The 27343-nt window shown below is 44.4% G+C and overlaps 1 protein-coding gene across 1 annotated transcript; it reads right to left on the bottom strand.

The window, feature by feature from the left end:
• Window positions 1-5: 5 nt before the first annotated feature.
• Window positions 6-26354, bottom strand: KIR3DL3 (killer cell immunoglobulin like receptor, three Ig domains and long cytoplasmic tail 3). Its single transcript, XM_078439325.2, is given in 14 exon segments — window positions 6-80; window positions 2984-3019; window positions 3434-8208; window positions 8306-8358; window positions 9345-9420; window positions 9422-9450; window positions 20580-20630; window positions 21230-21386; window positions 21389-21537; window positions 23299-23331; window positions 23334-23597; window positions 24852-25142; window positions 25924-25956; window positions 26154-26354. Coding segments are annotated over 12 exon segments (1383 nt in total). The 5' UTR covers window positions 26245-26354; the 3' UTR covers window positions 6-80; window positions 2984-3019; window positions 3434-8052.
• Between the last annotated feature and the right edge of the window lie 989 nt (window positions 26355-27343).

Below are 27343 nucleotides of genomic sequence, written 5' to 3' on the forward strand. Positions count from 1 at the left end.
CCAACACAGGATCTTCACAGACTCATTCCAGGGAATCACAGAACCAGGTGTGGCAGATATAATAGGAATGGGAAAACACCCTGGAAGAAAATAGAGCCCAGAGTCAGGTGCCGGCCATGGAGAAACTATAGTGCTTTTCTTATCTGTGGGGGAAATGCAAATAAGTTAAGGTCTGAAAGACCCAGGATTCCTTCCTTTTTAAAATCTTTTCCTTTTTTTGGTATATTTCAATTGTAGTAAAATATATATAACATAAAATTCACCATTTCAACCATTAATTTTTTTTTTTTATTTTAGAGAAAGTGAGAGCACGAGTGGGACAGAGGGGCAGAAGGAGAGAGAAAGAGAATCCCAAGGAGGCTTCATGCTCATCATGGAGCCCAACCCGGGGCTCAATCCCATGGCCCTGGGATCCTGACCTGAGCTGAAATCGAGTCAGCTGCTCAATGCACGGGGCCACCCAGGTGCCTCTCGACCATTTTTTAAATGTACAGTTCAGTGGAATTAATTACATTCATCATATTGCACAACCATGACCTCTATTTTCAGAATTTTTTCATGACCCCAAACAGAAACTCTGTAATTATTAGGCAATAACTCCCTCTTTCCACATCTGATCTACTTCCTGTCTATGAATTTGCCCATTCAAGGTACCCCGTATCAAATACAGTATTTGTTTTTCCATGTCTGGTGTACTGCACTTAGCATAATATCTTCGAGGTTCATGCATGTGTACCACGTGTCAGAATACCCTTCTTTTTGATGGCCAAGTCACATTCCCTTGTATGTGTAGACCACATTTTGATTATCCACTCATGCCAATGAATATTTGGATTGTTTCTATCTTTCGCTATTGTGAATAATGCTGCTGTGACCATTGGTGTACAAATCTCTGTTCAAGTTCCTGTTTTCAATTCCTTTGGTTGTATATGTAGGAGTGGAATTGTTAGATCACATGATAATTCTATGTTTAGCCTTTTGAGGAACTGAACCCCTTCCTTTTCACATGTTCATTTTCTTTTTGAGATTAAGTTCACATAACATACAATTAACCATTTTTAAAGTGTATGATTCGGTGGCATTTGGCGCATTCACAATGTTGTCCAATCATCACCTCTATCTTCTTGCATTTTTATCACCCCGAAGGAGACCCTGTATACACCAAGAGGTCACTCCCCACTCTACCTTCCCACAGCCCTTAGCAACCACTAGTCTGCCACAAAGTCTGTTTGGTGTTCCGTTGCCATGGCAACCCTCATGAACAACTCCAAGCCTGCTGGTTCCTTTATCAAGGTGTATCATCTCTTTTAGACCTGATAGTGGTGTGCTCAACTGCAGCTCTGTGAGGAGGGGTTGGGGGGGTAGAAAGGGAATTTGCCATTCCCATGAGGATTGCTGTGAAGGAAGACCAACTTGCTATAGGTGGCTGTGGAAGGTGTTGACTGTATTTACCAAAAATTGCAGGACTTCCTTTTATTTAATAGTATTCACTCACCAATACCTCCATGCTTTTGTTCTTCCAAAACAGATGAAGAGATCATGGATATCTCCATTAATGCAGATACAATGTTTATTTAATATAATGACCTAAACCAGTGGTTCTCAACAGGAGGCAATTTTGCCTCCCAGGGGACAATTCGGTAATGCCTAGGGACATTTTTGGTTGTCACATGGGGGCAGAAGGCACTGTTGGCATCTTCTGGGTAAAGGCCAGGGATCTTACAATGCACAGGACTTCCCTCCAAACAACACCTGCTCCCAAATGTCAATAGGACTGAGGTTGGGAAACCCTGACCTAAACAACCTGGTTAAGACCTTTAGGGGAATGATAATATGGGAAATGTCAGGTACTACTCTTAAAAATAGACAAGTGTAGGGGCACTTGTGGTTCAGTTGGTTGAGCGTCCGACTTCAGCTCAGGTCACGATCTCGCAGTCTGTGAGTTCAAGCCCTGCGTCGGGCTCTGTGCTGACAGCCCAGAGCCTGGAGGCTTCGGATTCTGTGTCTCCCTGTCTCTCTGCTCCTCTCCCATTGTGCTCTGTTTCTCTCTCAAAAATAAACATTAAAAAAATAGGCAAGTATATAATCACAGGTCATGACACAGTCTGCAGTACAGAGACACAGATCTTGGAAATCTGATAACAGATGTGAGGGTTCAGCTGATACATGAAGATGAGTAGCCTAGGCAATGTGGACAGACAGGTTAGGAGCATTGTGGATCACAGGAACAACAGGAGAAGGTCCTGGATAATAAAGTACAAATAAGTATGGGACACATGAAAATAAGGTCAGAGTGATTGAGAAGCAGAGACTCGGTGGGAGAATGGAAAATGGGCTTGGGGGAGCAGAAGCAGCCCAGCACAGCTAGGGAGCCACGGCCATGGCCATGTCAGTAGGTTTATCTGAAGTTAGACCCCTGATGGGTTCTATGAAGGTGATAAACATACTTGTGTTTTAAACACACAAGTAATTCAGACTACAGTCTTTAGAAGGAACTGGAAGAGAAAAGACATGGATAGACATGGGATTCCATCCAAGGCAGTAACAGAGGTGACTGACTATACAGTTGTAATTGAGAGCTACTTCATACTAGTACACAGACTGCACAGGAGGGCAGGACTAAGGCAACATCTTGCTGAGTGAAGCAAAGTGGAGAGAGTGGAGAGAATCAGGTTGTGAAAACAAGTAGGTCTGACATAGGGACAGATATTGGGCAATCACTGATGGCTCCCAACTTCCTCACCCTTGGAGTTGTGAACATTCAGTGAAATACATGTCTTAGATATGGAACAGACAGCCTCATGGAAGCAAACACTAAACCCAGGGCTGAGTATGATGCTTTTGAGGGGTCTGGAGAGGGGGGCACAGCAGAGATGGCTTAAATGGGGAATAAAATTGGAATTCATTTGGGCTTTTGACTGTCTTTTCAACCCTTCTGTTCCAAAGTAGAAGGTGTCTGGGAAAGATTTAGGGGAACACTTACCTTCCTGTGCCCAAAGCTTCTGGCTCAGACAGAGCACTGGAAGAGAGAGATTCACAAAAGATCAGTTTTCCAGTTTCAACAGTAGTCCTTGTTCCAATTCATGCTGACTAATGACATGCAGGGTGTCAATTTTTTCCCCCCACAGAAAGGATAGTTTTCAGGTTCATCTTTTAGTTTTACCTCCTAGATTCCAGGCCACAAGGCTCTCATCTATAGGAACTCTGGACCCACCATGGATCTCTAGACAGCATGATGTGGGTTGAACAGGCCCCACAAGCCACTTGGACTTGAGCAGACACAGTTACAGACATCTGAACAAGGCCCAACTCTCTACTAAGGAGGCCAGAATCTCCTTGGCAGCCACTAAAGTCACTGAGTCCTCATAGTAAGAGGACATGGACAGTTTTGGGACATCTTCCCCCCCTGACCCACTTGCATTACAGGACTCACCGAGACAGAGATGGATGGTGTCTCTGGGGGCCCTTATTCTGTCAGAACCTCAGCCCAGTTAGTCTCTTGTTGGGGCACATTAGCAGAATGACAGATCCTCATAAAACAGTAAGATAAATCAGCAGGAAGTATGAGGTAAGAGTTCCTTGTCAGAGAATTCCTACATCTATTGCCTCACAAGTAATGGTTCCCTCCTAAAGAACTTAGCTCTGGATAGCTCTTGGGTGGGGTCTGAAGGAGACCAAACGTCCTGTTTAAGTTTCCGACAAGAAGTGAGTGTTTTCCTTGACCAATGTCTAATGGGTTCAAATCCTTATTCAAACCAGATCCCACAACCAAGTGGAAGGCTCTGGGGCAGAATGTAAGATGGTGCCATAGGGACAGAGGTTCTTCTCCATTGGACCATTAGTCAACAGCCATGTGGCCTTGCCTGTTATGGACCCATGTACCTTCTCTGGAATTCAGGGACTGAGTATATCCACTTGGGCTTGACTAGCAAGAGAGTATACTCTTGCACTGGGATTTTCTCAATGCCAGCATGTAGGGGAATCTTTTCAGGAGCTATTCATCATCTGTAAAGAAAGAAACTCCTATGCCTATACTTATCCGTATATCCATATCTCCATCTATCTATACATGTAGATACAGATAGTGGGGTATATAGATAGTTAGATGTAGACTAGCTGTAGTTAGCTGTAGACTCCTGGCATCACTAATTCTTCAAGAATGGGAAGCCAAATATTCCAAATCAAATTCTCTACCAAGTACACTTCATTTTAACTGTAATACATCACTCTTGCCTTTCAATACACCAAGTGTCCTGGGCTTCTCCCATCTTTTGGAAGACACCACTGACAGATTTTAAAAATAGTGAAAATGAGTCTTTAAGAGAAGTGACTTTGCCAAAGACACTGCACCTAAGAAAGCACAAAGCAAAATCTGAATGCTAAACCTCCAAAAAATATCCATCTCTGAAGCATGTTTTGGACCCTTCAGGGGAGATGCTAGGGTTACTTGGTCACTTCATCCTGGGACAAAATGAACATGACAAACACGTTATATTCCAGTGATAGACAGATGGTGAATTTGCTTATTTGTCTGTAGTAACATAGCGACAGAAGTCAGAACTTACTCTTTCTTAAAAAATTATTTTATTTTTTAATATGAAATTTATTGTCAAATTGGTTTCCATGCAACACCCAGTGTTCATCCCAACAGGTGCCCTCTGCAATAGAACTTACTCTTGAGGGAAATGCGGAACTGAAAAGAGATGAGGGATATGTTTTGAGAAATGGCAAAACCTACTTTTCTTTGTATATTCTGATATGTGAAATATTTGATATTGTATATCAGAGGGTACATGGAAATGTTACTATACACACACACACACACACACACACACAGAGTCACTGTCTAATAAAACATGGCTTTATCGCTGTAAAAAATGAGTTTATCTCAGGGTATAACACATTTTCCAGGGGTTCATGGCACATTTTTCAGCTAGTTTTTGGAAATGGTGACCAGCATTGCATCCTAGACAAGGTTTTGGGTTTTTTTTTCAACTTTAACATTATTGACAGGGTTAGATAGTGATTCTCTGCTGTGTGTGCGGGGGTGGGGGGCAGGGAGCACCATCCTGGGCATTGCAGGATGTTGACAAGCATCCCTGGCTTCTGTCCACTAGATGCCAGTAGAACCCCCTCCACAGTCGTGACAACTAAAAATGTCTCCAGACGCTATTATAATGGTCCATGTGTGGACACAGCCATGTTGCCCCAGCTGAGAACAAGTGTCCTGTGTTGTCTGCTGGCATGTATAGGCTGAGGAACCAGAACTTGCTTTGGGACATTACTGAACTTCATGCATTCCACAGCATCCTTTCCTTGAGGAATTCAGGCTCTACAGAATGTAGACCCCATTTAGGGTCACAGAACCTAGATCATTCCAGTGGGAAGGTCTCTAGAACATCTTTCTAGGCACAAATCCCCAAAACCTTTCTTTAATCTTCTCTTCCCTGGGATCTCAACAGCCAACTTGTTCTCAGAATCAAACTTATCCCTAAACACCTTTTTTTTTTTTTTTTTGCCTCCCAGGTGTCCTGGAAGGAGCCTCTTACTTCTCTACTGAGAAAGAGGACATTGTGGTCTGAGAGAAGGATTCGCCTTCTCATATTCATTCATAACACTGTAAGAGAAGTCACATGGAGACTTAAACTCTTTTCCAAATTCTTGCCTTAACCCTAGCATCCAAGCTGAAACCTTGTGTTCAAACTGAGGTTGTGGAAAACCTCAGTTGTCCATGTGATTGCTATGGGTCCATGCCCCAGTCTCTGGGGAGTTCCAGGTAACTTCCCCATGCCTCCCCTTGTAGATCTCAGTAGGACCTAATACACTTACTTTCCTTCCTTGGCTATTGTACACCTCTGTTGTGCAGAAACAAGGAGCCCCACAGAACTGACCCATGCACGGGTGCTGTCTGTCTGTTAGGTCCTCTCATCCTTGTTTAGGTCCCTCTACAAACTGTTGATAGAGAAAGCTGAACAACTTCCTTTCTCAATAATAGCTTTGGTTTCCCTGCAACATGTGCTGAACAAAAATATCTGACTTCCTGGAAATATTTTTGAGCCAAGCCCAAGGTCTCCCCTGGTTCCAAAACCCAAGTGTGTCTTAAAGTCCATACCTGGACCAATCCCCTAAATCCAAGGTATGATATATGTTTACAGGAGGTGGTTTCACCAGACAGTGGTTGGGTTCAGGGGTCTTCTTTTTGGGGCCCCATCATGGTCAACAAACATGCCATGTTGTGTGACCTTTGACAAGGTACTTAATCTCTTTGAATTTCCCTACTTAGCAAAGTACAGATAACAAGGAGCCCTGATAAATTTTACAGAAAGATTCATTGAAGAAATATATGTGAAACAGATTTTGTTGAAGAGGTGCTCAAAAATGTGAATTCCTGTCATTGCTGCACAGAAACTGTCATTTTCACTGTTGATCTCTAACAAGGTTAACTTTGATGCTAGTTCTGCATCCAAAATATTGCCGAGTCTCCCAAACTCTGATGTCTTAATTTCTTGCACTGTTTTGTTTTTTCCAGAATTATCCTGATAGATCCACAACCTGCTACTGGATTTCCTTGATTGAGCCTTGGGGGCAATCGTCTATACTAAATTGAGACATGGGGTGCATGGGACTCCCTAATGTGCCCTGAAGGAGTTAGCTGCAAAGGTGATGGGCGAGAGCCAGACTCCATGATGGAGACACCAGCCAGGTGCTCTCTGGCCACCAGAGCTTCCAGTATCTCTCACTTGAGGATGCCTGGACCTGCCCCAGCATGGCTTCCCGGATTCCAGTAAGATTGGGTAGATCTATCTGGATGGTTCTGGAAGGACATAAGAGTGTGAGAAATTAAGGCATCAGAGTTTGGGACACTCACCACAACTAGATACATAATTGTGACATAGTCACACAATGGATTTTTACACAGGATGGAAAATAATTTTTCACATGCAAAGATGTGATGAAATATCAAACATATAATGTTGAACGAAAGGTGCCAGTCACAAAAATACATAGTATATGGTTCCATGTAGGTGAAATTCAGTAATAGCTAGGAAGAAAGATGATTAATAGTAGATAGATGATAGCTTTGTTTATTTGTTTATAGTAGCATAGTAACGGAAGTCAGAACTTACCCACAAAATGGCCAAGAAAGTTTTCTGGGGTGTTAAGAATATTCTACATTTTGGCACAGGTAGTGGTTGCAAAGGTGCAAATGCGTAAAATTCTGTCGAACCACACACATGAGTACTTTAAGCCAAAATTAAAGCAACAAGTGTTTAAAATGATTATCTGATGATAAATTTATTGGTGATTTTTCTTTTTTCTGTATCTATTTTCCAACTTTTATACAAAGAATGAATGTCTTTTCTGTAATGAGAAAAGACCATCAACATTAAAAAAAACAACACATCTCTGACCCCCTAGTGTGTTTCACATTTTAGCCTGTGAGAGCAATACAGTTGTTTACCCTGTAAACAATGAAGAACAAAATTATTTACAGTCTTAGCCTGGGGACACATTACTTCACACTATACATCGTGTCTTAATTCATGGGTAAGATATTTGGTCCTGTCACAGGCAAATGGTCTTGGAGAATTCTTAATATCATAATTCTTGATTTTGGCAGTATGTAGATAATTCACTTTAAGGTGGAGTTATATAAATGGTAGCAGTTAAAGATAGCACTAAGTAAGAAATTGACTCAGCATAATTACAGGGAGGTCTCTATTGACAGGGTCCAATGGAGCCAGACAGCAAGGAAGCCAAAGTCAAAATCAATAGGGATCAGCTCCTACCCTTTACCATAACACAACCATAGCACAGAGCAGGGCAGAGAACTTAGGGAATAGATGGTAGAGATGAGAATAACAAGGACAACAATCCTACGAATGTTTTCTAGGGGGTCCTGAGGTTTTTATCTCATCTTAGGGTGAGATGAATCTGAAGACATAATTTGTTGTTAGGACGGAGTTGTCAAGCGAGGTTTCAGAAAGGCTTATGGCGTCCATGGGTCTAAAGCCTCCTCAGGGTCTTTCTGGGTGTGCTCAGGCATAGGATTCAAGCCTTGATTGGCCTTACAAATTCCATGTATACACTGGCATCACTCGAGTGTTCCTTGGGCCCCTGGGAAGTGGGGGTGGTTTTTTGCTGTGTGAAAATGCAATGACCCAACTCTGTGTATGTCACCTCCTGTGGGTCTTCTGCTGGAGGATCCTGCATAATGGTAAATGGGAAGGACGGTGTGCACACATTTGTGGGCAGTAGGAGGAAGTGAGACTGCACTGAAGAGGGTGAGCTGAGGAGGACCTACCTCCCTACTCACCATTATGTCCACCTCAGGCTCTCTGTTCATTATAGCAGCATCTGTAGGGAATAGAAGTCATCAAAAACACATGGAAGGGCATTTTTGGGTCTTCATTTAATAGATACAGATACCCATGCACAGAGGTGCAGTATTTTTTTAAATATAATTTATTGTCAAATTGGCTTACAAAAAATACCCAGTGTTCATCCCAACAAGTGCCCTCCTCAATGCCCATCACCCATTTTCTCCTCTCCTCCACTCCCCCATCCACCCTCAGTTTGTTCTCTGTATTTAAGAGTCTCTTGTGGTTTGCCTCCCTCTCTCTCTGTTTGTAACTATTTTTTCCCCTTCCCTTCCCCCATGGACTTCTGTTAAGTTTCTCAAGATCCACATGAGTGAAAACATATGATATCTGTCCTTCTCTGACTAACTTATTTCACTCAGCATACACAATGGAATACCACCTGGCAATGAGAAAGAATGAAATCATGCCATTTTCAGCAACATGGATTGAACCAGAGAGGTGCAGTATTGCCTGGAATTACTACCAAAAAGTAGAGTCAGAAATTCTACCTCTCTAGGGGCGCCTGGGTGGCTCAGTCAGTTGAGCATCCAACTTCAGCTCAGGTCATGGTCTCACATTTCGTGACTTTGAGCCCAGCATCGGGCTCTGTGCTGACAGCTCAGAGCCTGGAGCCTGCTTCAGATTCTATGTCTCCCTCTGTCTCTGCCCCTCCCCCACTCATGCTCTCTCTCTCTCTCTCTCTCTCTCTCTCTCTGTCTCTCAAAGATCAATAAACGTTAAAAAAAAAAAAGAAATTCTACCTCTCGAAAGGTTCACAGACCCATCCCATTAATATCTCCCTATTTCCATTCCATTGATAAGGATGGAGGGCACTGGTGTTCTCTCTAGAAAACCTGACCTCTGTGGCTCCTGCCTTGAACCAGGCATCAGCCTGCAAACAGAGAACTCACACCTGAGCACTCTCATCCTAGCTCCCTGCTCTGCTTAGATGGAAACTAGCCTCTTCTTCCCAAGACTCACTCTTTGTGGCATGGCTCCAGCGATGAGTGAGGAAAAAAAGAAGGATGGTGAGGAAGATGATGGCCACTAAAGGGCCCAGCCAGAACATGCAAGTGTTTGGGGTTACCTGCAGGAAGATGTGAATCTAAGAAGGAGAAAATCACAGTAGCTCTCCTTTATTGATTGTCTCCCATCTATTGATTGTTGGATAAATACATACAGTATCTCTACCTCAACCCTGAATTGAACAACGTTCTTTAACAAAAGAAAGACTAAATTCTTTAACAAAAGAAAAAGTTGAAACCAAAGTAAAAGTAAGTAGAGTTATTTTATGTTGTACAGGCAGGAAATGATAACAAAATGGGTGAGCAAGGGCTGCACAGTGCGATGTGTTTGCTTTGCGTGGTCTCATGAGTCATATATTAGGTTACTGCTCATCTGATCCTCTCTACCAGCTATTACTGAACATATTTTGTTGTCCATTCATCCAACAAAACCAGTCCTTTTGGGAATTAAGAGGAAAGTTGACTCTTAATTAAGCAGTCTTAATTAAGTAGTGCTTGTTCCTGTCTCTAAGATTTGAACTGACTCAAAAGGGTATTGGTATTCACCTCCAAGGGATCTATCATATGTTCACAGATGACTGGAAGTAGGGGTGAGGTAGAGGTTTGAGGTGAGCGGAATGGAGTGGGGGCAATTTACATCATGTATACAGCACTTTCTCTGTTGCAGAAGCATGTGAAATGCTTTCACGTTTTTGTCCTGACCTCATCCACACAGAGAACCTAAAACGGGGAGATTTAACCTCATTTTATTGTGGATAAAATAGAAGATAAATGAGCTTATCATACAGAAGTAGAAAAATGACTATTTGAAGCCAAGTGCCTTTGTCTTTCTGGTATACTATACTGTCACACTAAGCATCCTCATTTGCACACACTTCCCCCCACATGATTCCTCTCTCCTGACAAGTATAGGCTTAGTTGCAGTGAAAATTAATTGCACAAAGGAATGAATGAATCCAAGAGCAAGCAACTAGGAAAAACCAGATCCAACAGAACCTCCTCCAAATGGTTCTACCTCAAGAACATGTCTTGTATTTATCTACTTCATTCATTTGGTGTCTAACTTGGCACCACACTTCACCAGGAGGGTGGCAATTGCATTTTCTGTGGTCTCTCGGCTCCCAGTTATATGCCTTACAACCCATTTTCATATAAGTCACTATTAATCATATATGGATTCCCAGTAGATGCTTAGACGATTTGCAATGGGACTGAACATGTAGCACACATTCCTTGTTCTTACTCAGCTCCTTTATACAATCTGGTTCCTCTCTGTCTCATTCCATTGATCTTGTCACTCTCTCCACCTCCCCTGCAGCATTTAGACTCTTCCTTGAGCATAAGATTATTCTCACCTTAGTGTCTTCTTGGGTGATAGCTCTGGGATATGTTTCCAACAATCTTCAAAGAATTAAACGCTTCTTGTCATTAAGGTCATGACCTAATACTGCCCAAAAGTGAGTCTCTGCCACTCACTCTAAACCATCCACAAAGCACTATCTATCACTTTATTTAAATTTTCATGTATAGTTTCCTCATAATTGATCATTCATCCATTCATGCTCTCATTTTCTTCCCTTCCACTTAAGCTGCAATACCAGCTTCCCAAGATGCATTCCCAAGGTATCCTGTTTACTATTGGTAGTAGGCAGAAGAATGCATCCCTCAAAAGTTCCATGTGCTAATTCCCATAACTTGCAATTATGTCATGTTACATGACAAGGAGGAATATGGTTGCAGATGTAATTAAGGTTGCTAATCCACTGGCTTTAAAATTGAGAGGTTATCCCACATTATCTGGATGGCCCCAACGTAATCACAAGAGTCCTTAATAGAGAAGATGTGATGAAGGGGGGGGGGGGGTCTAAGTGGTTCAATGTCAGTTAGACTTGACCAATCATTGTTGGCTTTGAAGATGGAAAGGGACCATGAGCAGAGGAACACAGGCTCTAAAAGCTGGAAAGGCAAGGAAGTGGACTGTCCCCCAGAGCCTCCAGAAGGCACGCAGCCTGCTGCCATCTTGGTTTCAGCCTCATGAGACCCATTTCAGAACTATGAACTATAGAACTATGAGATCATTTTTCAACTGTGTTGTTTTGGGGCACCTGGGTGGCTCAGTTGGTTAAGCATCCAACTCTTGATTTGGGCTCAGGTCATGATCTCATGGTTTGTGAGTTCAAGCCCCACATTGGTCTCTCTGCTATCAGTGCAGAGCCCACTTTAGTCCCTCTGTGTCCCTCTCTCTGCCCCTCCCCTGTTCATGCTCACTCACTCTCTCTCTCTCCCTCTCTCTCTCTCTCTTTCTAAAAAAAAAAAAAAAACTGTGTTGTTTTAATGTACTGAGCTTGTGGAAATTTGCTATAGCACCAATAGGAAATGACTACCTATGGCATATCCAGCACATGGACATACATGTGCACTGGAACAGTGCATGAACAAATAAATGAAGGAATCACATGTATGGGTGAGAGACTGGGTTCTGAGTTCTCCCTCACTCTACTAAGCATATCCGTGTTGCATCCTGACAGACAGGAGCTCATTTCTTGGCAAATGGAACTTCTCTAAGCACTACCTACCCCCACCAGCTGTTCTCTTCCTTTCTCTCCTCCAAGATCCCATGATTCTTGTGGGGGGCCGGGCCCCGGTGCCAGGCTGAGACCGGGTCGAGCAACGGTTCCCTGTTGACTCAGCCAACCCAGTGGTTCCCCCTACCATTCCCCCACTTTCAATGGCATACGAAAGCCTCGTCAAGGCTGAGAAAGTTAATTCCTGAAGCCTGTGGTCTGCAGGTGTTGGCAGTAATGCTACCTCCCTTTTTCTACCCCAAGTCAGATAGAAACAAACATGGGAATTGTGTTTTGCTAGCAATCTTATCAACAAGGTCTTGTTGTGACCCGTCTAGAAAATTCACAAGAAACACAGAACTAAATGTTTTGGTTGGCAGCGATTATGTGAAACCTGATTATTCTTAGAATGACCTGATCCATAAGAGTCTTATATTATAAAAGATTGTGTACAGCAACAATAAAGCCGTCACTTGGGCCATCAGCCCAGGGGACCCTCCTGTTCCCAAACTTTCTCTTCTCTCTTTTTTTCTTACATTCTCCTACCCTCAGGACCCTGATCTCGGTGTTTGTTGCTCTGGTCGCGACAAGTGGCGCCCGAACAGGGACCTGAGACAACAAGGAGGAAAGCGAAAGCTGACCGAGCGGCGTCTAATTCAGGTAGGGGAACTGTGCCAGCAGCACAGATGACGGGAGTAAAACTATGGGACAGAAACAGTCTATGGAACAAGGATGTTTTGTAACTGCCTTGCAGGCTCTTATGAAGGAGAAGGGAATTAAGGTTTCTCAGTCAGCCCTTAGGGAATTTTTTGACATGGTGAGCGATTATTGCCCATGGTTTCCAGACGGGGGTACAGTTGATTTAAAGGATTGGCATCGAGTTGGTCAGGAACTTAAGAATCAAATGAAGATTCGTGGGGCTGCTGTTCCAGGGACTTTGTGGTCTACTTGGACCTGTATTAAGGAGGTCCTTGATCCGCAGGATTCTATTGAAATAGTTTCTCTTAGCTCGGAAGTAGCCCAACCCTTAGTGACTTCAGATACTCCTCTCCCTCCAGAAACTACTTTCAATGCCCTTTCGGGACAGTCAGGGGTGCCTTCACCTTTACCTCCTCTCCCCCTTCTAGTACAGTTATCTATGCAAGATCCAGAAAATAATGATGACTCTCCTTCTGGGGATCAGGGGGATGATGGGCCGTATTTGGAAGACCAGAGGAAGCCTGCTTCTTGGCCCCTCTGGTTCAGAAGGTACCTTTAAAACGACCTTCTTTTCAGGCACAAGATAAAGGCTTACCTCGGCTGGCTTTCCCTATTACTCAGAATCAACAGTCCACTGAACCTTACTTACCCCGTTACGGGAGCTACTCCTTTGCAGCGGACTCTGTATCAAGCAACACAGTATGGGGAAGACACCTCTGCTTTTCACGCTGACCCTGTTATTCAGCAGGGGGGACAGAGAGTGTACTCCGCCCTAAGTTTTCAATTGCTGAAAGATTCAAAATCCTCTACAGCCCAGTATGGTCCAACAGCTCCCTTTACCCTGTCTATGCTTGATAATTTGAGCAGGGAGGCATTATGCCCAGGAGATTGGAAAGTCATTGCTCAGGCTTGTTTGAGTGTGGGAGATACTGGAAAGCAGATTCTGGAAAGCAGAATTTGCAGAGAATGCTGAAAAACAGGCTATGTATAATAAAAGAACTAACATACCAGTGGATTTCAACATGCTCACAGGTACAGGACAATATTATGATGTGGGCCTCCAGCTGAATTATCCTGAAATTGTGTATAATCAAATTAATACCTGTGCCATTACAGCTTGTAAAAAACTCCCCTCCACAGGTGGCAGAACTGAGGAATTGTCTAAAATTAGGCAAGGGCCAGATGAGAAGTACCAGGATTTCGTTGGGCGCCTTTTGACTGCAGTCAGTCGTATCGTTACTGATGGGGAGGCAGGTACCATTATTGTAAAACAACTGGCTTATGAAAATGCTAATTCTGCATGTCAGGCAGCCATTCGTCCTTGGAAAAATCAGGGTAATTTGGAGGATTATGTCAGACTATGTGCTGAGATTGGACCATCTTATATTCAGGGCATTACTTTGGCAGCCGCCTTAAAGGGAATAGATCCCTTACAGGTGCATGCCCAGCTTCAGGGTAAAAACGTAAGAACTAATCCAAGGAAGTTGGGTGGAGTAGTGTGTTTCAAATGTGGCCAAAAGGGCCATATGAAGGCCCAATGTCATAGTACAAAAATAATTCCAACCACCCCCAGTTTGCCAAGTGGCCCTAACATTAATAATAAGCCGGCAATTATTTGTCCCAGATGTAGACGGGGGTATCACTGGGTCAATGAATGCCGCTCTAAAACTGATTGTAATGGCAATCCTCTTCAGGGAGACTGGAAGCGGGGCCAGCCGCAGGCCCCTCAAACAATTGCGGCAATGTTCCCACAGACACCTTCTCACCCATTGTGTCCAACACTGGAGACCTCCCAGGTATTAGCCAACTACACCGCGGTACCCCCACCAGTGCAGGACTAGATCTTATCCCAGCTCAGTCTGTTTACCTAGAAGGAGGGCAGCCCCCTAAAGCCATTCCCACAGGGATATGGGGGCCTCTACCCAGGAATACTTGGGGGTTATTATTGGGAAGATCTAGCTGGACTCTTAAGGGATTGATGATCTATCCTGGAGTTATTGATGAAGATTACACTGGAGAAATAAAAATTTTGGCCAGCTTAACTATGGGAACTTTGGTGCTTGAGCCCAAGACTCCCATAGCACAATTGATCTTGATACCCCGGATATCTTTCAATAATAAGGCTGTTAAACCTTACCGGGGAAATCAGGGGTTCGGCTCCACAGATCTTTATTGGGCTAAAATGATCTCTGTAGAAAAGCCCATGCTTACATTGCATATCCAAGGAGTCCCTTTTGAGGGACTAGTGGATACAGGTGCAGATGTCTCAGTTATTGCTCAAAAAAATTGACCTGTCACATGGCCTACTCAAGTGACTAATATTCCAATTAAAGGTGTTGGTTATGCCTCTGCTCCATTGCAAAGCTCTGATTATTTACATTGGAGACTGCCTGATGGTATGACTGGAACTTTTCAGCCTTTTGTTTTGAATATAGATCTTAATCTTTGGGGCAGGGACATATTAACTGCAATGGATTTGACTCTGGAGACTAAGGCAGTCCCGATTCAAAAACAGACTAATCTTGCTATGCACCTTATGAAGGAAATGGGCTATATTGAGGGGAAAGGCTTAGAGAAGGAGTTGCAAGGGAATCCTGAGCTGTATGTCCCCGAGCCTAAAAGAGACCATTTCGGATTGGGTTTTTCCTAGGGCCATTGGAAACTCCCCACGCTATGCGTCTCCAGTGGATGACTTCCACTCCAGTGTGGGTTGACCAATGGCCCTTACCTACTGTTAAGAGGGAGGCTGCTGCTCACCTCATAGAGGAACAACTGCAATTAGGTCATTTAGTTCCCTCCACCAGTCCCTGGAACACCCCAATCTTTGTGATGAGAAAAAAGTCAAATAAATGGAGATTGCTGCACGATTTGAGAGCAATTAATGCTGTCATGAAGCCCATGGGGGCTTTGCAACCCGGCCTCCCTTCCCCATCGGCCATTCCTTTACAATATCAATTACTAGTTTTGGACTTAAAAGATTGTTTTTTTACCATTCCGTTGGCCCCTGGCGATGGAGAACATTTTGCATTCTCCCTGCCTCCCACTAACTTACAGGAACCTGCTAAGCGGTATCAGTGGCAGGTCTTACCACAAGGCATGGCTAACAGTCCGACTTTATGTCAAGAGTTTGTGGCCAGAACAATTACCCCTTTTAGACAGAGTTTTCCCCATGTATATTGTATCCATTATATGGATGACTTACTTTTGGCTGCTGAAACTGAGGAATTATTACAGGAGGCTTTTATTTCTCTTCAAAGATGCCTTAAAGCATATAATTTGATTGTTGCCCCTGAGAAAATTCAAAGGGAAGCACCTTTTGAATACCTAGGGTATCTCATCTCCAAATCAACTGTCCGACCTCAGAAAGTATCAATTAGAACTGGACATTTGACTACTCTAAATGATTTTCAGAAATTATTAGGAGATATAAACTGGATTAGAAATACACTAGGGGTCACCACAGAACAATTACTGCCTTTGTTTAATATTCTAAAAGGAGATAGTTCTCCAGCGTCCCCTCGAAGTCTCACTCAAGAAGCTAAAGAAGCTATAAGACATATAGAACAGGCCATTCAGCAGGCCCAAGTCACTAGAATTGACCCTTCTCAGCCTTTGTATCTAATAATATTAAAACCTCAGGTCATCCCTTTGCAATTCTGTGGCAATCTCATGGCCCACTTGAATGGCTACATTTAGCCTTACACTCTCTGCATGTCATTAATCCTTTGCTATCTATGGTTTGTCTTCTCATCATTAGAGGAAGATCCCGAGCTGTTCAGCTCTTTGGACACGATCCAGAATTTATTGCATGTGCCTTTCTGACACAGAAGCTGGTGGACGCTGCTTTTGCCCAGTCCATCGAATGGCAACTTGCCTTGGCTAATTTTACAGGTCAAATTAAATTTCATTTACCTTCTGATTCTTTAATACAAGGTTTCAGTCTTATAGATATTTTGCCCTATAATCCTATTGTTTGTCAGCCGATTGAAGATGCTGCCTCCATTTTTGTGGATGCTAGTAAAGAGGGTAAAATTGCAGTGTATTATGTCACTTCCCAACATAAAAATTTGATCACTTTAAATTATACGACTAAATCTGTCCAAAGGGCCGAGCTTTATGCTGTACAGGTAGCCCTAAAAACTTACCTGGAATCTATAAATGTCTATTCTGACAGTCAATACGTTGTCAAAGCCGTATTGCAGCTTCCCACTGCCTTTATACTGACAGCAGATGAGGAACTTTATCATCTATTTCATGCTATACAAAAACTTCTTAATTTACGGCACAGTCCAATTTATATTTCCCACATTCGAGCTCACACCGATCTGCCTGGTCCCCTAGTTGCTGGGAATCGGATAGCCGATGCAGCAACCCATTTACTGCAAGTTCTGCCCATTACCACTCCTTTGGAAACAGCCGAAAGGAGTCATGATAATTTTCATCAGAATGCAGCAGCCCTTCGACGAGAATTCAAAATATCTCGTGAAGCGGCCAGACAAATTGTTAAACAATGTGGCATCTGTCCGCAATTCTTCCCACAGCCAGTCTATGCCATTAATCCCCGAGGTCTTCGACCCAATGATTTGTGGCAAATGGACGTCACCCAATATTTACCTTTTGGGAAATTGCAATATATACATGTGTCTGTAGATACTTGCTCAGGCTATATACATGCTTCAGCCCACTCGGGAGAAGCATTTGTTGATGTTCAAAATCACCTATTTTCTGCCTTTGCAGCAATGGGCAAACCTCATAAAATAAAAACTGACAATGGTAGTGCTTATACTTCTAAATCTTCTGCAGAATTTTGCCACCGACTCCGAATTGACCGTACAACTGGCATTGCTTATAATTCCACAGGACAGGCTATTGTTGAGCGAGCTCATCTGACTCTAAAACAGTATCTGCAAAAACTTAAAGAAGGGGAGATATTAAAGGGAAAGATAAAGTATTCCCCCCATGTGCATCTCACTCTTGTGTTGTATGTTTTAAATTTTTTAAATGTCAATGAAGCAGGGATGACTGCTGCAGAGCGTCGCTGGGGAAGGAATCAAGAACCTCTCTTGATGGCAAGATGGAAAGATATGCTGGAAGGCATTTGGCAAGGCCCAGACCCAATCCTTCGGAAAGGGTGAGGGTATGCTTGTGTTTTTCCACAGGATGAGGAAGCGCCGTGCTGGGTCCTGCTTCGGCTCCTCAGAGATATTACGGTTGCGCCGAAAAATGGCCAAACCCCCCCAAAAGCGACGACGGCGGAGTCATAAGGCGAGTACACCCACCTGGGGACAGATAAAGAACCTGCTGACCCAGGCCACTGATGTAGTGATGGCCTCAGGTAGAGAGGTAACGGCCACACATGTCTTCTTGGCATGCCTGTGCATTCTCACTACAGCCGGGAGTCTGCCCTCTATTGGGCATACATGGTAGGTGCTCCTACAGTACAACCTGTAACATGGAGAGACCCCACACCCAAAGTATACACCAACCTCACCTTTATGGGAGGGGAAGATGCAGGGTTTTTGCCCACTGTGTCGGCCTCTATAAATTGGACGGCGCTCTCTGCAGGAGTACCCATCTGCCTGCAAAGGGAGTCTACGCCGTACAAACTTGCTTATGGGTGTTTGGGTACGAAACCAGTAGGGCGCTCTATTACTTATACTATGTGGCAAAATGGCGAGCATAATTCTGAATGGGTGGCCCGCTCCGTTGCCGCTTATTGACAAAAGAGAGAATTATTAGGAGAATGGATGTTTTTTGGACCGCGTGATCCCCCTCAGAATCTTCCTATATGTCCCTCAGTTGGTCAAGGCCTTACTGGGGACTCACCTTGGGGTAAATGTGCCCAATCCTCTTCATTGAGGATGACTCCTAAAGGCATAAACTATACCATTACAGATTATTCCCGAAAGGTCTGGCATTCATTCCTTCAAGAAACACCTATGGCTATTTTGGAAGTGCAAAGGGAAACAAGGAGACCTTTAGTGGCTCCTTTAAGAGATATGGGTCCACCTCCTAATGAGGTACAGGTACACCACAAGGTTATCCCACAAACCATTTTGCAATCCCCTGAAGGAAGAATTCATTCTGATCTTTGGAAGTTATATGCTGCCTTTGATAAAATATATACTAATGACAGCTTTAGTTTTCCAGAATATTATGTTTCTCCAGTTCTGCAATTGCGTGCCTGTGTTCCTCCACCCTACTATCTAATTGTTGGAGATGGGACCATTACTCCAGTGAAAGAAGATGGTCATCAGTTATACCGGCTGACGTGTCCTGCTTGTGCTTTGACCAATTGTCTACCAGTAGATGGACCCTCTAGAAGTGAAATGAAGGTTTATCTGGTCTTACAACCTCCCTATTGGATGTTGCCAGTAAATGTTACAGGACCTTGGTATCCTAATTATGGGATGCAATTGGCCTTAGAAATCAGTAAACGGCTGCGCAGGACCAAACGGTTTCTTGGACTCTTAATTGTTGGACTCATAGCAGCAGTGACTGTAATTGCCTCTGCAACTGTATCTGTAATATCCTTACATGAAAGCGCCCAAACAGCATCCCATGTAAATGAATTGGCTCATAATGCATCCAAGGTGTTTGCCACTCAAGAACGAATAGACCATAAATTGGAAGCCCAATTAGAGGCACTACAAGAAGCATTAATGTATCTTGGTGATCAGTTTGCTGTTTTGCATACCAGACTTTCTTTAATTTGTCATGATGCATATAAGCATATCTGTGTTACCCCTTTAGAGTATACCAATGTGACATGGGGACAAGTGTGTCGTCATTTACAAGGGGTTTGGCATGATGTTAATACTAGCTTAGACCTCTTACAGCTACAAGAAGAGATAAATGCTGTTGCAAGTAGCTCACTCAGTTTCCCTGACCCTGGAGATCTCGCTGAAACCATACTGCACCAACTTAATGGGTTTAATCCATTCAATATTCTTCAGCATTCCTTTTAGATCTTTATTGGAATTGTTTCTGTAATATCTGTTATACTTGTCTTGCTGTGTTATTTCTGGAGATGGGGTCTTACTGCCTTTACCACATACCAGGCCAGGATGCACATGTTGCAATTACAAACAATAGGGGGACATGTGGGGGGCCGGGCCCCGGTGCCAGGCTGAGACCAGGTCGAGCAACGGTTCCCTGTTGACTCAGCCAACCCGGTGGTTCCCCCTACCATTCCCCCACTTTCAATGGCATACGAAAGCCTCGTCAAGGCTGAGAAAGTTAATTCCTGAAGCCTGTGGTCTGCAGGTGTTGGCAGTAATGCTACCTCCCTTTTTCTAACCCGAGTCAGATAGAAACAAACATGGGAATTGTGTTTTGCTAGCAATCTTATCAACAAGGTCTTGTTGTGACCCATCTAGAAAATTCACAAGAAACACAGAACTAAATGTTTTGGTTGGCAGCGATTATGTGAAACCTGATTATTCTTAGAATGACCTGATCCATAAGAGTCTTATATTATAAAAGATTGTGTACAGCAACAATAAAGCCATCACTTGGGCCATCAGCCCAGGGGACCCTCCTGTTCCCAAACTTTCTCTTCTCTCTTTTTTTCTTACATTCCCCTACCCTCAGGACCCTGATCTCGGTGTTTGTTGCGCCGGTCGCAACAGATTCTCATCTCTACTTAGGAATGGGGAAAGAGCAGGTATGGCGTTATTCCTGGCAAGCGGATCAGGTTTATTTTCACTCTCTTCTTTTGGAGGAGGTCTCTGCTGCAGAAAATTAGAGTTTAAGAGTCCTCACTGGCCTCATGCTGACCCCAACCCCTTCTGCCATTGTAGAGTCTGGGGATCAGAAAGGCATGGTAATGAGCCCAAGATCACAGAGCTGGAAGGTGGCTGAGCCAACACTCAAACCCAAGGCTTCTCTTTGTCTACAAACAAGGATAAAAGAGATCCTTCACTTACCAGTTTTGGAGTTTGGTTCTCTGTATGGAAGGCAACTACTTGACAGGTTTCCTAGAAGACAAGTCAGGAGAGAGGTGGGGATGTGGAGTTGCCCATATTCTACCCACTGAAGCTCATTGTCATCTAACGCTGAGTTCCTGGGAGCTCCTGGGACCCCTCCCCATAATCCCTGGGGACTGAATCCCTGAGACTTCAAGATGCAGAGAGAAAACAGGAGAGGTTGGGGATGAAAGGGGCCTCTCTACTTAAGAGGAGGTTTCTTGATCTTTCCCCAAAGTCACCTGTACCACCTTGGAGATCTCTCTGTGGGTGGGAGGTCAGGAGGGGCTCCTGGGAAATGAGTAGTGGTGAGGGGCCAATGTAAGCTATGATATCCCCAAACTGAGCCCCTTTTATCCCCCTCCTGGGCCCGCCTTGACCCCTTTCCATCTTCCTCTGTACACAGACCCCCCAGTGTGGGTCTCTGTGCAAGATGCACAGGAGGAGGCTGGAGGTGAGTCCTCAGTCTCTCCTTCCCTGTTTCTTTATCTATGTTTCTCTCTCTCCAGAACTCCTAAGCATCCTCCCATTATCAGTAGAACACCCTTCACATATAGCCTTCAGATATATCCTGAATCACTGGGCACAGAGCAGGTTGTGTGCTTCCTCACCTGTGACAGAAAGGTACAGTGGGTCACTTGGGCCTGACCATTCACAGGGAGAGGAGTTGAAAGAGCCATGGCATATGTAGGTCCCACCCAGGGCTGGTTTTGCGGGACCCAGAAGGAAGTGGGCCCAGGATGCACCATCACGCCTCTGCCCCTCAGCCCCTCAGCCAGCTGGTGCCCACGGAGCTGCCCGTCCCTGGGTAGATGGTACACGTCAAAGTTGCTCTCTGAGCAGCAGGACAGGGTCATGTTCTCTCCTGAACACAGCACGGCACCCAGCTGGGCCCAGAGAGAAAGTTTCTTATGTAGACGTGGAGGAAACGGAGGCAGTTCAGTTAGAGAGGCTTTTCCTTGCTCACAGGGTACTTCACACCTGGACTGAGAATTCTCTTTCCTGTTCCCAGAGCCTAATGTCCACTTTGTCCCCTTGTGTCCACCTCTCTATTTCCTGTTCTTGCCTTCCTCCATCTTTTCCCTTTTTGTGTTGGCTTACTCTCTCTGCCTCTGTGGGATCTGTCAGTTTGATCTGTCTTTTTCTTTCATGAGTCTCTTATTTCATCTTGTCTCTTTCTGCATTATCTATCTATCTATATATCTTTTTTTTCTATGATTTATCCTTTATTTTTTTTTAATATATGAAATTTATTGTCAAATTGGTTCCCATACAACACCCAGTGCTCATCCCAAAAGGTGCCCTCCTCAATACCCATCACCCACCCTCCCCTCCCTCCCACCCCCCATAAACCCTCAGTTTGTTCTCAGTTTTTAACAGTCTCTTATGCTTTGGCTCTCTCCCACTCTAACCTCTTTTTTTTTTTCCTTCCCCTCCCCCATGGGTTTCTGTTAAGTTTCTCAGGATCCACATAAGAGTGAAACCATATCTATCTATCTATCTATCTATCTATCTATCTATCAATCATCTATCTACCATCTGTTTATTATCTATTATCTATCTATCTATCTATCTATCTATCTATCTATCTTTCTATCATCTATCTATCTATCTATCTATCTATCATCTATCTACCTGTCTGTCTCTATTACCACCGTCTTGGTGACTTTCTCCGCTTCTATATCCCTAGTTCTCTTTTGGGATCTCTGTTATCTACCCCACATTATCGTCTTTCTCTATCTTTGTGCTCCCGCTCAGGTCTCTGTCTTTTAGGGCTTTTATCTGTCCCCTCCATCTTTATGTCTACTTCTCTATCCCTTTTTCTTTCTTCTGTTTTATGTGTCACTGAGCCAGTGTCTGTCTATCAATCTGTCAGTCTCTCTCTGTCTCCCCTCCATTGTGTGTCTGTGTGTGTGTGCATGTGTACACATTGCATTTCTGTGTCTCTTTACATGAAAGACTTTATATGGCCATTGATGTACATTGACTCTGCTTTCTCTCTGATTGCATCTTTCTGTGGGCTTTGACCTCAGTAATCCTGTAGCATCTCGAGCAACCTTGAACATTGGCCCAAGAAACAGCTTTGGGAACCCATAAAACATACCACATATAGGAGCTAGTGACTGTCTCCTCCACCTGGGACCATAGTATCCAGGGTCACATTGTGGTTCAACTACATGGGATGAAGTCATGTAGGAGGGAATACCACACCTGTGGGTGCCACGTGAGGAGAGGACCCAGGGCCCATGGGGAATCAGCCTGAGAAAGGCCAACCTGGCCTCAAAACTTGGTCATATACGTGCTATGTCTTTAGGTTCTCCTGGTAGAGAAGAGGGTGTGGAGATTAACTGGAAACCACGTTCTAAACTGTCCCAGGTTTCTGAACAAAGTCAGAGTGGAAGGGCACCTGTCTCTGATGTGAATGTACCCATCTGTGCCCCTTCCTTCACTCTTTGTGTCCACTACTGACTCCCTATTTCTGCCCCTTATCTGTCCTTTATGTTATAACTAATGGTTTGTACTGTCACCCTTCTGTCATTGTCTCTCTTGGTGTAGCTCTTGCCAAGGCTATCTCTCTGCATAAAAACCTGTGTGCGTGTCCCTCATCACCACCCGGGGCTTCCAAGTCTTAGAACACCCTGTCTGTATCCCAAAGAGGATGGGAGCAGGACATTCTCACCTGTGATCATGATGTCCAGGAGGTCGCTGGGGTAGACCACTCATAGAAGGAGTGATTCAGAAAACCGAAGCACCTGTAGGTCCCTGCATGGGCAGCTGTCACAGGACCCATGATGAAGTTAGCATGGGAACCCTCACGATGGGGCTGCCCGGGAAGGTGCCAAGGGGCCTTGGATAGCTCCTCACTGTGAAGAACGAAGCTTTCAAACTAGATCTCTGAGCGACAATGCAAGGTCATGTTCCCTTCTGATTTCACCAGGGGACCTGGCTGAGCTGAGAGGGAAGGTTTTCTGTAGACTCCTAAGAACATGGACATTGTAAGTTTACAAAGAGCGACGCTGCCTCACCCCATTCCCTGGGACCCTAAATGAGTGAGGGTGCCCCTGTGTCTGTCTTTCGCCTCCTTCTTTGTGTCTCTGTGTCTTTTTCTGTCTGCATGTCCCCCTCTGTCTCTGCCCCTCCTATGCTCTGCTTCTCCATCAGAAGAAACAGCACCAGATTCCATTACCACCGTTCTCATCCTTGACACATTAACTGTTGCACCTGTTTCCCACAGACCCCTTTTCTGCTTTGTATGGTGGGAGTGGGAGAATGACACTGCAGGCTGCATTTCCAGACTCTTTTATCAGACCAGTTCCTGCTCTGTTTGATGAGTTGGAATCCCTGGTAGGAGACAGGAATTAAGCAGTAAAGCAGGTACCACAGTAACTCCCAGTGCCTACCAAGCCTGTGCCTAGTGGGGATGGGCACATCTTCTGCCATGTCTGTGACTTCTCCAAGGCCCCAGCTTCCACAGGGCACCCCTGAGCCTGGCTTTGGGAACACTCCCCCCATTATGTCACTGCAGTCTAGTGGTGGCATCAACATCCTGCCCTTACGTTTGCTGGGAGCAGCTTCACTTTCCCTGTTTGGCTTCCTAATTTGTTCCTCACCTAGGTATCTTTATTGGTTACCTGTTGTTGCTGTAATAAATTGCTACAAACATAATGGCTCAAAAGAGCACCAATCTGTTGTCTTATAGTTCTGGATGTCAGAAGTCCAACATGGGTCTTATGGGCTGGGATCAAGGACAGCGTGGACAGGACTGTTTCCTTCTGAAGGCTCAAGGGGAGAATCTGCTCCTGTGTCTTTTCCAGCTCCTAGGAGCTGCCTGTATTCCTTGTCTTATGACCCCTTCCTCCAACGTCAGAGCTGGCAATGGCTGGTGGAGTCTTTTTCATGCTGCATGACTCTGAAGCTCATTCTCCTGCTTCCTTCTACCCTTATAATTACAGTAAGTCCGCCTGGATAATCCAGGATAATCTCTCCATCTCCAGGTCATCTGCTTAATGACCTTCATTCCATATTCAACCTTAATTGGCCTTGGACTATTCATAGATTTGGAGTATTATGGTGTAGACATCATTGGGGGCCATTATTCTGCCCACATACATTAAATGCCCTTGGAGCAGCTCCTATGGTTATAATTGGACCTGACTGACACTCCCACCAGGAAACTCTGAGATTAGGAAGATCAGGTCAGGAAATAGTTCCTCTAGAGAAGCGCTCTCTGACCTGTGACCACAATCAACAGGGGGTCACTGGGTGGTGACCGCACAGAAGAGGAGCCAAGGTAGGATCCACAACATCTGTAAGTTCCTGCATGTGCTGGGGTTACAGGGCCAGCGAGGAAGCTGTCCTGCAACATTATGCTGTGGAGTTCAGGAATGAGGGCACCAGTGACCTTGTACAGTCTGAACATGCCAAACCTGCAATGAGAGTGGCACTGAAGAGTCACACATTGTCCTTGAGGAACCACTGGGCTTGGCCAGGCAGACAGGGAGGAGCACAGCACAGGAGGACCACCTGGGGGAGAAGGAAGCACAGCATTGGTCTCCTCTCCCTAAGCTCAGAGGCTCCCCCTCCTTCCATGTCTCTAAGTCTCCTTTCCAATCCAAGGGTGCCCATGCCACACAAAGACTCCCCACACCACAGAGACACGGCATCTCTTACAAGTAACCTGTTGACCGAGAATTCTGAGTGAGCACTGAATAGTGGGCTCTTAGTAGGTGTTGATAGTGTGAAGTTTGTTACATAAAAGAAGACAAAGTAGACACTGAAGAGGAGAGTAATGACCTATGTGAATGCCACGTCAGCGAACACATGAGGCATGTTACACGACAGAGCCATGTCAGAACATGCTGGAATTCCAGGTGTTCTGGCATGTGGATTTTGTACCTCTGTCATGGAACAATGTCAGCAGCAGCATGGGGCTCCTACTCTCATGGGCGTGCTGAGGAGCTTTAGTGGCTGTCTTGTCCTCAGACATTCTGTTGCTCCTGGTACCTTTTGCATCCCCTGCTCTACAGATGGCTTCTCCCAGACATCTCAGCTCTGAGCAGCAGTGTCTTCCAGATGGCTTTAGAGCATGGCTCAGCCAAGGAGAAGAGAGTCTAGGAAGGGTCTCTGGACCAGAACTAAGACTAAGTTTTCCCTGGGCCCCCACTTTCTATTTCACAAGAGATTCTCCCATCAGGCCTCCTGCAGTCAACCCATCACCCAGCCTCCTGTGCCATCTGCCCTCCTGTTATAGGGATACTCTTATCCTGAGTGCATGGCAACCCAAGTTTTGGAGGGAAAGACTCACCCACTTGTGTCCAGATCCTTTGGATGAAGAACTCTGGAAAGAAAGACTCATGATAGGTGGTCCATCTCGATAGAAGACTTGGCCTCCCTCTCTTTCCCCTGCCTGGCCTGAGCCTTACCATCAAGGTCCACCTTGCCTCCAAGGGAGCAGTCTGCTGTGGGGATGCCCAGCCTTCCAGGCCAATATTTCCACCATAGTGTCCCCTCCCTTCATCCCCTTCCAGGACTCACCAAGACATGCCAGGCTGATGACTATGGGTGGTATGACGCTGCTTCTGCTGAGCGGTGACCCAGCAAAGTTGAGAAGTACACAGGATGCCATGAAATGGGGCCCAGCTCATGTTTATAAGTTGACTGCAATAAGGGAAGGTGATGCATACAGGCTCTTTTTGCTTTGCCTATGGGTGGTGCAGGGCAGGGGGGTGGGGTGGGGTGGGGTGGTTCAGCTTAGGGTAAAGCCAGGCTTCCTGGAAATTGTTCAGAGCTGTTGTGTCGCATCATTTACTGTGGTCAGACTTGAAACACAGACACAATCCCTCATACTCAGAATGATGAAATGATAGTTTTTTTTTAATCTAAGCTGCAAAACTTTCATATGTAATGTGCAACATTTGTAGTAGATACTATCATAAAAAGAATTATGGCCCCTGGGTGGCTCAGTCGGTTAAGTGTCCGACTTTGGCTCAGGTCATGATCTCACGGTCGGTGAGTTCGAGCCCCACGTTAGGCTCTGTGCTGACAGCTCAGAGCCTGGAACCTGCTTCAGATTCTGTGTCTCCCTCTGTCTGTCCCTCCCCTGCTTGCACTCTGTCTGTCTCTCTGTCCCAAAAATAAATAAACATTAAAATTAAAAAAATTAAAAAAAAGAATTACACTGTATAAATCAAAATGATGTTCTAAGCTGATATTTTTAGTATTGAGCTAATACTTGTCAAAAATTATTTAATTTCCCTGTAGAAGGAATATGCAGTTATTTAGAGTCATAGAGTTTCACTTTATTAGCAAAGAATAATGCATGTAAATTCTGGATCTTATGGTTTTATCTGAAATTCATCTTATGACCCAGAAATCCAAACTCAGAGATTCATCTATCTGTATCTCTCTGTAAATTTTATATAAATATATAAATATCCATTAACATGATGCTATAGGAAATTCACTTTCTAATAGCCAATTAAGAATGTCAAAAAACTCACCCTAAAACATTTTATGATCAAAAACCCAAAACAGCAATACTCTCCAACTTAAAACAAGAAGGTTGCAATGACCACATAACCTAATCCATCTACATATTTTCTCTTATCCCATCTCCTCCTTTAACTTCATATCTTGATATTTGTTGGAAATACAGTTTTAAGGCACTCACCTCTCCTTGTAAAATATGTAATTGTGAATATGGTTTTAAGGCACTTATCTCTCTT

The sequence above is a fragment of the Panthera onca genome, chromosome E2 (assembly GCF_046562875.1).
Source record: "Panthera onca isolate mPanOnc1 chromosome E2, mPanOnc1 haplotype 2, whole genome shotgun sequence".
NCBI lineage: Eukaryota > Metazoa > Chordata > Mammalia > Carnivora > Felidae > Panthera > Panthera onca.